Genomic DNA, 12,846 nt, shown 5'->3' with positions numbered 1-12,846 from the left:
CAAGGGCCCTTCCATCAGCTCTATATTGCCACAGGGGGGATTCCCAAGGAGTCATTTATACCTGCGTTTAAGGCCCCTTTATGCTGCCAGAGTTAGTGTAATCGCGAATCTGGCCCAGACAGCCTGCTGGTTGTCTTCCCTTTGGCAAACCAAACTAACAAGCCGGTGATGCTGGTCTTTTCAAGAGGCACATTCCTTTCTCTGGGGACAAGGCTGCCTTCTCAGTTCAGGGAGAGAACGAACTGGTTGTTCTGCTGATGCAAACAAATGAGGCAGCCGTTCCCCGGAGGAGCCGTCTCAAGTGCTTCTTGGAGAAAACCCAGACATTTGTCTTCTCGGTGGAAGGGCTGCCGTGTGTGGGAGACAATGAGCCGAAAGTCAAATGGCTTCGCTCTAGCAGGCCTGCCAGTTTAATAGATTCCGACGTCTGGGAGGACGGGCAAGCTCTTTGCTGCCCCTTCTCGCCAACCGGAACCCTTCCATAAAACTGTGGGAGAGCTGGTGCTGGAGTTGTACAAGAGAGCTTTGGGAGACGTGCCAGAGACGCTATAGGGATTTCTCTGTTGCTGCTGATTTTATGTGGAAGCCACCCAGATGCTACAGGGATGGGCAGCGGTATGACACCCTGCATGGATAGATCTGGATTCATTTCCCATCTCTGTCACAGACTTCACATGTGACATCCGGCAAGCCACTTCTTGTCTTTGTACCTCAGACCCCAACCTGGAAAATGGGGGTGACCATTAGACTTGTCTGTCCTTTGATGGTTTAATCATAGAATATCAGGGTTGGAAGGGACCTCAGGTGGTCATCTAGTCCAACCCCCTGCTCAAAGCAGGACCAATCCCCAACTAAATCATCCCAGCCAGGGCTTTGTCAAGCCGGGCCTTAAACACCTCTAAGGAAGGAGATTCCACCATCTCCCTAGGTGACCCATTCCAGTACTTCACCACCCTCCTAGTGAAGTTTTTCCTTATATCCAACCTAAACCTCCCCCACTGCAACTTGAGACCATTGCTCCTTGTTCTGTCATCTGCCACCACTGAGAACCGTCTAGATCCATCCTCTTTGGAACCCCCTTTCAGGTAGTTGAAAGCAGCTATCAAATCCCCCCTCATTCTTCTCTTCCGCAGACTAAACAATCCCAGTTCCCTCAGCCTCGCCTCATAAGTCGTGTTCCAGCCCCCTAATCATTTTTGTTACCCTCCGCTGGACGCTTTCCAATTTTTCCACATCCTTCTTGTAGTGTGGGGCCCAAAACTGGACACAGTCCTCCAGATGAGGCCTCACCAGTGCCGAATAGAGGGGAACGATCACACCCCTCGATCAGCTGGCAATGCCCCTCCTTCTACATTGAAAGCTCTTCTGAACAGAAGAGCTGTGGCTCACTATGTCTGTACAGTTTGCTAACTGTCCCATTTGGCACCTCTCGGTGCTACTGTCATGTAAGTAATGAACAGTCATTATAAAGCTGGGATACTGCCGGGCCACCTGTCCCAGCCCAGATTTTCTGCGTGCGTGAAATGATGAGCTGGGGTGGCCCAAACCACATTTGTTTATTGGCTCTGGCACAGCCTGTGTTTATTAAAGGCCAAATGGCTTTTCTAGCCCATGGATTAGCAATCTGTGACGGTGTTAAGAAAAATATCCCTACAATATTGCCATGTTGGAGAGTTTTCATGAACTTTTTAATTATCCATCACGCTATGTCTAAAATGTTTGATGACCCACAGCGGTAGCATCATAAGTAAGATATTGGAGAAACTTGACATTCTTTGGGAACGTTTTCAGTCTGTTTCACGCCATGCTTCACGTAGACTGAGCATCATAAATGGATGGAAAATATATATTGCTCTAGCTCTGGAAAACACACTATTCCAGCCCCTTTCAAAAGCATCTGAATGCTCTGTGTCCCCTTAGTATTTAGCCTCCTACGTCATTTAGGTGCTTTCGTAAATTTTACCCAGTGCCTCTTGTTGCTCAGACCAATCTTTTAAAACATTTCTTGGGCTGGGTTAAATTCCTTAGCAGCGATGTGCGAGGTTTGGCTGTACTCGCCACGTCTGTTGTGTGAAACGAACGGGCAGCAAGTATTTCTTCACCCATTGCACAGTCACCCTGTGGTGCTCGTTGCCAAGGGATGCTGTGAAGCGCAAAAGTGTAACTGGGTGCAAAAAAGAATTAGCTGAGTTCACAGAGGATAGGGTCGGGGGGGGGCAAACTTTTTGGCCCAAGGGCCCCATCGGGGTTCCAAAACTCTATAGAGGGCCAGGTAGGGAAGGCTGTGCCTCCCCAAACAGCCTGGCCCTGGCCCCTATCCACCCTCTCCCACTTCCCGCCCCTCTCAGAACTGCCCAGCCATCCAACCAGCCCCCCCTCCCCCCGCTCCTTGTCCCCTTACTGTCCCCTCCCAGGACCCACTGCCCCCCTGGGGCCCCACCCCCTATCCAACCCCCCCTGCTCCCTGTCCCCTGACTGCCCTGACCCTATCCACACCCCCGACCCCTGACAGGCCCCCCAGGACTCCCACGCCTATCCAACCCCCCCCGTTCCCCTTCCCCTGATTGCCCCCTCCCAGAACCTCCGCCCCATCTAACCGCACCCTGTCCCTGATTGCATCCCCTGGGACCCCTGCCCCTTATCCAACCCTCCCACGCCCCGCCCCCTTACCATGCCACTCAGAGCAACGTGTCTGGCAGCTGCCCTGCCTGGCCGGAGCCAGCCATGTTGCCGCGCTGCCCAGCAGATCGCAGCCCCGCCGCCCAGAGTGCTGGCAGCGTGGCAAGCTGAGGCTGCGGGGGAGAGGGGACAGCAGGGGAGGGGCCGGGGGGGAGCCTCCCTGGCCGGGAGCTCAAGGGCCAGGCAGGACGGTCCTGCGGGCCAGATGTGGCCCGCTGGCCGTAGTTTGCCCACGTCCGGGATAGGGCCATCAGCGGCTGTTCGCCAAGATGGCAAGGGACGCAACCCCATGCACCAGGTGTCCCTGAATCGGTTAGGGGACTAACCTGGTATTTGGGGAAGACCGGTTCAGTTCCCTTCTTCGCCCCAACTCCCTGTACCCTTGGGCATTACAGTAAAACTTTGAAAGGAGCCAACGTCCCATTTTCAGATAGGGATTTAGGAATCTAAGTCTTATTGAATATCAGTAGAATTTAGGCTCCCAAATCACCTAGACACTTCTGAAAATTAATTTTTCTGTCCCTCTGTTCCCCATCTGTAATAATCCTTCCTTACCTTCCAGGACTCTGGCGAGGATAAATATATTTAAGACTGCACGGTGTTCAGCTATTATCATAAGGAGGATCTTGTAAGTACCTAAGATCGGTAGATCTGTGCTAGCAGCAATACTCAGACTGAGGCTTGCAAGCCACAAGTGGCTCTTCAATGTCTCTCCTGCGGCTCTGTGCCGCACGTGAAATTAATTCCACGGTAAACATCCGATGAAGTGAGCTGTAGCTCACGAAAGCTCATGCTCAAATAAATTGGTTAGTCTCTAAGGTGCCACAAGTCCTCCTTTTCTTTTTGCGAATACAGACTAACACGGCTGTTCCTCTGAAACCTGTGTGATTTAAATTATTGACCAATCTAAGTTATTAACCAATTAGGATGTTTTTACTCTGTTATTAACCAACTGCCGTTGATAAGAGACTAGTATCTGGTCAGTCATTTTTCAGTGAGAATTGTGTGTGTATATATCTCTATATATACGCACACTCACAAAATATTTCCCGTCATACTGTTTAACTATGACCATATAGTAAATGAAACAATGAATTCACACTGTGGTGGCTCTTGTGGGGAATGCAGATCGCTAATTTGGCTCCTTGAACCACTGGGGGCTGAGTCTCACTGCTCTATAGTCTTTCAGTGCTAAGGAAGGTAAAGAGGTGACTTGCTTGTGGTTTTTAAGTGCCTACGTGGGGAGAAGAGATCTGATGGCAGAGGGCTCTTTAATCTATCAGGCAAAGCTCCAATGGCTAGAAATTGAAGCTAGACCAATTTACACTAGAAATTCTGCGTTTTTTAACTCTGAAGACAATTAACCCTTGGGACAGCTCACCAAGAGATGTGGAGGTTTCTCCATCACTGGAAATCTTGTACTCTCGGCTGTCTGCCTTTCTAAAAGATGCTGTCTAGACCCTCCTTGTGTTATTAGCTTCCATGCAGGGGTCACTGGGTAAAACTTTACTGCCTGGGTCGTGCAGGGGTCAGACAGGATGATCCCTTCTGGCTTTAATATCTCTGAATTGTGGCACCGAAAGTTAGCCAGGCAACAGAACCGTGGTTTTAAAAATGAAGTTTAATAGGTCAAATAGAGAGAGCTTTAAATGTTTAGGTATCATGAAGAGATTGGATACATTTCTACCTAGGCAGAGCGGGTTTATCACACACCAAATGTCTTTCTATCATGCCGTGACTTTCCTTTTCTTTAGCCAAGAGGACAGCAAAGGCGCGTCTATGAGAAGTCCCTGGGGCGCTCAGGACTGGCTCTCTGGCCCGCGTCATTGGGGAGTGGCTGCCATCCTGTTCCTGGCTCCGTGGTGGTGGTCACAATCTGTATGCTCACAGCATAGCCTAGCTCCAGTCGTGGGCCGGGAGTGCACTGTCTGAGGTGTTGTGCAAACGCAGAAGTGTCTGCCCCAAAAAGCCGACAGTCTATGCTGCTGTTTTACATTGCGCACGTTGTTAAACTTTGCCCAACAGGAGGAGGGGAATGGGCGCAAGTTTCTTCTCTTTAAAGGGTCGGTGCCTTTTCCCATAGCCGTTGCATTCAAGGCCTTGGTGGAGATGAATGGGTGCATTTTACAGGCAAATGTGGATCTACGTAGGTAGCAAGGTGTGTGCTGGAAGCCAGCAAAAGGCCCGCCGGGAGCGCGAATGGTACTGGGTTGGCTGGTTGTGTGTCTGGCCTGCCGCCGTTTGGGAGAGTGGAGTTTGATTCCTGAACCCAGGGCTGGGGGCAGAGGAGCAGGAGTGACCCACGTCCCTTTGCGGGACTGCTAAAGAGCAGCATGGAGGCATTCCAAGGGGAGCGGGGAGAAACATGGCTCGTATGGCTCCCGAAGGGGATACAGACTCCGCTGTCCCCGGCCATGCAAAAGGCACCTCATTCTAATCTGTCGCAATGTCGTGAAATGTCACATAATCTGTTTCACATGAGGTCTTGAAGGGTGGGGCAAGGCGGGCAAGAGACCAGTAACTTTCCACTGCAATTAAAAAAAAAAATCCCCTTCTGATGAGGCTAATTATTTGCTATGGAAACCCCTTCATCTTAGAAATCCACAGGCCCCTGCCCTTTGCCTCCCAGGTGAACAAGGAGGCAAAGGGACATGGAGTGTCTCCCTAAGCAAGGTGTGTATCGCCCGAAAGCCCCATAATGAATGCAGTGCACTTTGTCAGAGAAGCAGGGCCTGTCCCACCTGCTTCTCTTGTCTGCTATGATTCGTTCTTTCAACCTCTGGGCAGGGCCATCCCTATGGGCATGTGGGGCCTGGGACAGATCAGCCTGTATGGGCCCCCTTAACATTTTTTGTACAGGTGAAATCTGGTGTGGGGAGGGGACACCAGTGCAGGGGGGCGAGGGATGATGGAGAGCCACAAGGTGGCACCTGTACTAGGGGCGAGGCGGCCCCCTGTGCTGGGGGGTCCGAGGCAGAAGGGCAATGGATGGGATCAGCCTGGCCTGGGTGACACCGGGAGCCAGTGGGGCAGGCTGGGGTCACTGCTGCTGCTGCCAGAGACTGAGCCCGAGCCCCCCGATGCCGAGCAAGAAAAAGAAATGCAAAGCGTGCTTTCAGCCAGTGAGTGCGCGTCCAACCCCTGCTGCTGGCACCAGGCCCTCCAAACTCCTAACCTCCCCCGGGCCTTCTTGGCATCCCCCGCATGACCCACGAACGCTGAAGCATGGGGCCCGAAGCAGTCACCCTGATTCACCATACCCAAGGGACGGCTCTGCCTCTGGGAACATCCTGCCATCAGCCTCTCCTTTCCTTGACCGAAGCACCCTTTCTCCAGATCCTGTCCAGTTTGTTTTCCCGTATTTTTAGCAGTCCAAGGCCATGGATCAGCTGGTTCTTTTTGAGTTATTAATTCCCAGTCTTTCCAGTTACCTTCTCGCCTTCCCCTCCCCACGTGCTTTCGCAGAATTTGCTCAGGGCTGAACAGAGCTCTCCTGCCGGCATCGTTAAACCAGCCCCAATGAGGGGCGTGAGCCATGTCGGAAGCAGAGCCTCTCCTGCCAACCCCGCACTGCTCACAACAGCACTTTTGTCGATATGAAACTTACGTCGGTCGGGGGTGTGTGTGTGTTTTTTTCACATCTCTGGCGGGCAAAAGTGGTAGTGTAGACAAAGCCTTAGGGAAACACATCTGTACAGTGACCTTATTCCTCTCTCCTTCTTTCCCTCTGTGGTTGCAATATTGCTCTCCAAAAGCCGTTTCCTATTGGCGGTGAAATGCTGTTTCCCTAGTGAAGGCTTCATCCTGCATAGTGCTGAGTGGCTCCCACTCCCTTTGGCTTCCCCTTGCGAGATCAGCCCCTCATCTTTCTCACTGGTACTGCGCATAGATTGATGTGTGTTCTGAAGGAAAAAAATTCCACTCCTTTTTTCTGAGCTAGATGGTTCAAGGAAAGAGGCAGCTTAATGCCTGGTCTCTTCCAGGTTTTGTGGGATATCCGGAGCACGTCTGCAAGCAAAAGGCAGGAGTCGCGGAAAAGCTGGGGGCAAAACATTGCTCTTTCCAACTCCTTCGTAGCTGGCGCTGGAGAGCAAAGTGGCCGGATTTGCATTGAAGTCCCTGGGTAGCCAGAATAATCGATAGTAATAAACCAATGAGCATTTCTTTGAAATATAGGACATCTCTTCCTCTCTGGTTCTTTAGCTAAATAGATTTGATACAGCACCATGTCAGAGGCAAAATATCTGCTGCTCCCTCCAGCTTTCATTTCTACCGTCCCTCCAGCTTTCAGAGCCCTGGGTGGCAACAAGAAAATGCCATCAAAAAGCAAAGTGTCTTGCCTTATCTCCGGGGGAAGAAATAGAAGCCAGCCACCCCTGGGACCAGCTGCCAGCAATGCGTGGAGAGCCCGGTGGATGTTTAATTAGGTGGGATGTTGTCTTTGGTAATGACTATGGAGTGCTGGGTGCTGGAAGAGGAATTGTCCCCGCCTTTCTGGTTGATTTGGTCTTTGGGGATGTACTTCACCACGGCCGAGATGAGTTTGCCGCGGAAGTTCTTGCTCAGGAAATTGTAGAGGATGGGGTTGGCCACGCAGTGGAACATGCTGAAACAGTCTATGATGTCGTAGAAGAAGTAGAGGAAGTTAGCAACGTTGCAGCTGTAAATGAAGTAGCTGCCATCGAGGGTCAAGAGGGTCAGCGTGATGTGGTAGGGCAGCCAGCACACTAGGAACACGACGATGTAGGCATAGATCAGGAGGCAGTGCTTCCTGCTTTCCGGCTTGGAGTGCTTGATGTACCTGGCCGTCAGTATGTTGAAGACAGCGATGATGGAGATGGGGATGAGGAACCCAATGATGCTGGTGGCTAAGCTGATGGCCAGGGCCCACTCATCATAGGTCTCGAAGGGAGCCAGGAAGATGCACATGGGCTCGACCGAGTCCACCAGCTGCGTGTGGGCCACCTCCAGGAAGGGGATGAGGGCGGCGAAGAGCCAGATGCCGAAGCAGAGGAGGCGGCGTGCCCGGTGCTGATGCTGGTGCCAGAAGTGGGATGAAGTGGTCAAGGAGACGTAGCGGTCCACGCTGAGGCAGGTCAGGAAGAAGATGCTGCTGTACATGTTGGCAAAGTAGAAGTAGTGGGTGAAGCGGCACAAGAAGCTGCCCCAGAGCCAGGTGTAGTCGAGCATGACCTCCAACATCCAGATGGGCAGGGTTAGCAGCACCCCTAAGTCAGCAATGGCCATGTTGAGGATGTAGAGGTTGACCAGGTTTTTGTTCCCCCAGGTGTGCCAGTTGACCCAGATGACGAGCATGTTTTCCACCAGCCCCACCACGAAGATGACCAAGTAGAGGATGAAGAGCATCACCCGCTTGATGTTCTCGTCCAGGTGAGTGTCGCAGAAGGTGAAGGTGTAATTCAGGTATTGGAGCAGCTGGGTCCAGTTGTGGTAGTCCCCGAACTTGCTAAAGGGATCTGGCGTCTCAGTGGGGACCGTGGTCACCTCGGCCATTGTGGATGGCAAGCGGCTGGAAAGAAAGGGAAGGCGATTAACTGCTGGGGTTTGGCTGCAGAACGACAAGTAGTAACATTCTATGGGGATCCTTTCCAAAGCCCTCTCCGGATCTCCAGATCATCCCCTCCCCACACACAAAGACACACGCCCAGACACATACACACACGTGCCCAGACACACACGACCACCCCCCTTCACACACACATCCCCCGCAAGCAGCAATGTTTGCTTGGAAGAGCAGATCACCCAACCTCTACTGCTGTCCCCACTCAGTTGAATTGTCTCCTGTAGAGGAGAACACTCTTTTGATTACGGTACTGGGCCAGGGCTAAGGACATCTAGGTTCTGCCCCCAGTAGACTCGCTATTGAGATGTCTACACTGCAGTAAACGACCCACAGCACAACTGTGGCCGGCCCGGATCAACTGGCTCAGGCTTGCGGGGCTCAGGATGTGGGGCTAAAAAATTCAGTGAAGGCACTGGGGTTGGAGCCCGGGCTCTGAAACCCCATGAGGGGGTGGGTCTTGGCTCCCCAGCTTCAGCCAGAGCACAAACTCATCTACCCTGCTATTTTTAGCCCCATATCCTGAGCCCCAGGCTCTGAAACTTGGTCCTGCTTTTTATTGCAGGGTAGATGTACCTGATGTGACTTTGAACAATCTGTCACTTGTGGGCAGATTTTCAAGTGAGCTCAGCAAATTCTGTTTATCAAAAAGAAGATCCAGAAGTGACTGTGTCTAGGTACCTTCTCGGGGACAAAATCTGGGTACCGAAGGGGCCTTTAACCCAAGGGAGAAAGACAGAACAAGCATCAGTAGCTGGAAATAAAGCCAAGTAAATTCCAGTGAGAAATAAGATGGAAACTTCTTTAGCATGAGGGTGATTAACCTTCGGAACAAACTCCCATAGGAGGTGGTGGATGTCTCTGAATCTGGACTGGATGCCCTTCTGTAGATGCTTTGGCTAAACTCGAGTTATTGAGCTCAAAACGGGTGTAACCGGGGGAAATCCTTTAGCTTGTGCTACACAGGAGGTCGGACGAGATGTTCTAATGGGCCCTCCTGGCCTGAAACTCTGGGAATCTATGAGAACCCCCATAATCAGGGGCAGATTCTCAAAGGAGCCACAACTCCCACGTCGGCATCTAAACGAATGGCCAGATTTACAGAGGAGCTCAGCATTTGGGTTCAGAGCACTTGGCTCTCCGGTCATCAGTGTCCCAGTGGCCACTCCCGAGTTCTGAGTCTCGCTTAAATGTACGAAAAAATATGGAGGAGATGATGCTAAACCTGTTGCTGGAAACTGGGGTGACAATTTTCTGACCTCGTGTTTCCCTCTGCCTCCCTCACTACTGCTCCTCTGCAGCCGGGGAGAAACCAGCATCAAGCTCAGAAATGGCGAGCCTTGTTAAAAAGCCTTATTTTCACGCGCAGTCCATGTTGCAAGAAAGGGTTTCATCTCTGAGCCTCTGAGGCGCTGCTCTGAGCGTAATGGGACAGCTTGAAAACCAAGAGAGGTGAAACTGACCTTCCCCCTACAGCCAGACTTGCTTCGTTCTTGTGGCTAACGTGCCAGCAATTGTCACTCTGCAAAAATGAGAAGGGACTTTGCCAGCCTCAGATCTGAAACAGATACCGGCGAAGAGACGGAGTCATCACAAGCCAACCAGAGCTGGAAAACAGCTGCCTGCTCAGAGAAAGTTCCTCGCTTCAGCACCTCAGCTCGGTCTAAGGGAGTCTAAATCCACAGACAGCGAACTGGGTGGGCAGAGACACTTAGAGTGCACTGTGTGTGTAGGAATGCTGCGTGAACACGATCGTCTGCAGCTCCCAGCGCTCGTTCCAGAGTCTACACTGAAACCGTGGGAGCATCCTAGTTCTGAATTCACATCCCCAGCATCTGAGTCTGGTTCAGTCCATGGGGAGCTCTGTAAATATTTGTCTACTTTGAGATCTGCTGAGGACAAGTGCTGTGTAAGAGGTAGGTGGTGTTCTTATTACTTATTCTGTTCTCAGGTCTCCTTCCCATGCAGACATGCCCTCCACCCAATGGAAACCCTGCAGCACATGGAGGAAAACGATTTCCACTAATATTAGCCCAAACCCGTAGCCGGTCTCAGTGCTGTCTCGAGAATGGGGTTGCTTAAAGCAGCGGATCTCAGCCAGGGGTACGCAGAGTCTTCCAGGGGGTGCATCAACTCATCTAGGTATTTGCCTAGTTTTACAACAAGCTACATAAAAAGCACCAGCAAAGTCAGGACAAACTAAAATTTCCTACAGGCAGTGACTTGTTGATACTGCTCTCTATGCTTTCCATGGAAATGCCAGTACAGTATTTATATTTCAGTTGATTTATTTTATAATTATACAGTGAAAATGAGCCATTGGTCAATAATAGGGCGCTGTGACATTTTTGTATTTTTATATCTGATTTTGTAAGCAAGTAGTTTTTAAGCGAGGTGAGACTTGGGGGTGCACAACACAAATCAGACTCCTGAAAGGGGGACCATCATCTGGAAAGGTTGAGAGCCACTGGCTTAAAGAACTGCTGGGCCAGATCTTTAGCTGGTGGAAATTGGTGTAACTCCATTAACTTTAGCTGAGGCTCTGACCCTGTCTATATGGAGCCCTTCCTCATGTCCCAAAATCCGATCACTGATTGAGCTTTGAGCCACTGACCATGGGGTTACTGTTAAACATTCAGCATGTTAAATATGCTCAAGATCACTCCAGCACCATTATATTCCTTGGCCCAAAGCAACAGATGTGCCATTCAACTCCCCCTTTCAACCCCAACCTCTCTGTGCTATCCAAATCTCACCCCTTTGCTATTCTATTTCCCACTGGGACCACAATCAGGCGTGGTAATTACAAATTGCAGAGAGAAGCAATTGACCGTCACAGCACACTACCTCCAGAACCGCCTACTTCTCCAAATCCCAGAGCTGCTGTGTCCACACACGGCGTGACCCAGGTCTCAGCGTGATGCCGTTGGAAGAACACACAAGACAAGAGGCTCCCCCCCGGTAAAGCTTACAGACCACGCTACTCTAGCTAGGTATTTATAGGGCCCTCCTCACCATGATCTCCAAAAAGCTCAGGAATCCAGGCAGTGTGGGGGGGGGGGAAGCCGCATACAACCCAGAGGAATGCTTGGCAACTGGGTAGTCAGCTGCAAAAGCATCCATCGGTGCACCAGGAGGAGGACGGGGCTTGGTTGCTCTTTTCAGAATGTTTGGAGAAAGGAAAAGACAGATATCTGGGGGGGACTCATGCCTGCGGAAATCTAACCCCATTAACGGAGGTGGTTTGACGGATGTCACTGAAAAGCCTGGTGCTTTGAATGCAATGGGGGAGGAGAGAGACCGAAACACGGGTGGAAAGTAACAGGTCCATGCTCACCTGCAGTGGAAGGCTGAAGGTGTGTCCGGATGGGTGGCAAAGGATCAGGTGCTGCCCTGATGCCTCCAGCTCTGTGGCTCAGGCGGATCTATGCTGTAGGGACCGTCGTTCCCAGAGTGAGCTCAGGGTGGGCTCGCTGGCTTCTTCCACATGCATACCCCCCACCCCTCGGAGCTCTCTTCCATACAGGAAATGTACATCATCGCCTGATATCCTGAAAACACTGCCCAGTGCAAGGCCACATTGGACGTGATTCCTAATTCCTGGGGTCTGGCTCAGCTAGAATGAAGATGGGTTTGGTTTCGCTGCAGAGCTGGGGGGCAGGACGGGAGGAAGATGTTGGGGACAGGTCAGATAGGACATGAAAGTGGGGTAGGCCAGTGGGCGCATCTTTTCCAGGTTAATTTCCTTTGCCGCACAGAGCGAGGCTCCGAAATCCACAGCCTGTCCCACTCAGATCCCCAACCAGCTTTTGCCTGACCTGTTTGATGAGATGGAGCCCACCCAATTATTACTTAGATCTCAGCAGGGCTCACACTGGCTTAGCCGTTTCCAGGCAGGGAGGAAAGCTGGCCTTCCTGGCTCTGGGTTAATCTGTCCCAGTGAATCAAGATGGGTGAAGGCAGAGATGTTATTGACCCCTGCCTACGTTTCCCCACCCCCACCCCCCTGCTCCTGGAGTCATGGGATGATGTCAGAACCTCAGCTTTCTTTTTTGTAAAATTGTTTCTCGCCCTCCCGCTTGCAATGGAAATCTCAGAGCTGTCACCTGAGAGTAACCATTGCCTGAGTGTGCAGAGAGCCTGAGACAGTAGGGCTGAGCGGCGGGGTCTACCCCATGTAGCTCAGTGGCGCATTATTTCTAAGACCCACTTCTCTGGGCCAGAGACGGGGGGTGCTGAGGCTACACTTGGGGAGGGAGAGGGCGGTCCCATGCCTCTCTCTGTTGTGAGGAAGGAACCCCGATCACTGCCACTCCAAGCGGGAGTGGGGATAGGGGGGCCTATAGCATTGTATCTATAGGGCCCCAGATAGAGTTTGATCCATGGATGCAATAAAGCAATCTGGGTCTGTCTAGTCCTTCCTCACAGTAATAGCTAAGCCCCTCCAGAGCGTTCTTTAATTCATCCCGAAACAAATCCTCCCCCCGCATGAGGAGGGGAAGCATCCCCACGTCACGTACTGAGAGCGCAGAGCAGGCCAATAAGCGGTAGGCAGTCAGCTTAGTAGCACCAGAACCCAGCTGGGG

The 12,846-nt window shown here is 51.6% G+C and overlaps 1 protein-coding gene across 2 annotated transcripts; it reads right to left on the bottom strand.

The window, feature by feature from the left end:
* Positions 1–4,282: 4,282 nt before the first annotated feature.
* ACKR5 (atypical chemokine receptor 5) lies at positions 4,283–11,794 on the bottom strand. 2 transcript variants are annotated; one of them, XM_048832425.2, is made up of 2 exons: positions 11,598–11,794; positions 4,283–8,209 (listed from the first exon to the last, which is right to left on the bottom strand). In XM_048832425.2, exon 2 carries the CDS (start codon positions 8,191–8,193, stop codon positions 7,099–7,101), a length of 1,095 nt encoding a protein of 364 aa, XP_048688382.1. In that variant the 5' UTR covers positions 8,194–8,209; positions 11,598–11,794; the 3' UTR covers positions 4,283–7,098. The 2 variants fall into 2 exon arrangements, with proteins under 2 accessions (XP_048688382.1, XP_074977817.1); XM_075121716.1 differs by lacking the exon at positions 11,598–11,794 and adding an exon at positions 9,724–9,759.
* Positions 11,795–12,846: the final 1,052 nt, after the last annotated feature.

Source organism: Caretta caretta, chromosome 20, assembly GCF_965140235.1.
Source record: "Caretta caretta isolate rCarCar2 chromosome 20, rCarCar1.hap1, whole genome shotgun sequence".
Taxonomy (NCBI): Eukaryota; Metazoa; Chordata; order Testudines; family Cheloniidae; genus Caretta; species Caretta caretta.
The sequence above is the reverse complement of the archived record's forward strand: the minus strand, read 5'-3'. Positions and strand labels throughout refer to the sequence as shown.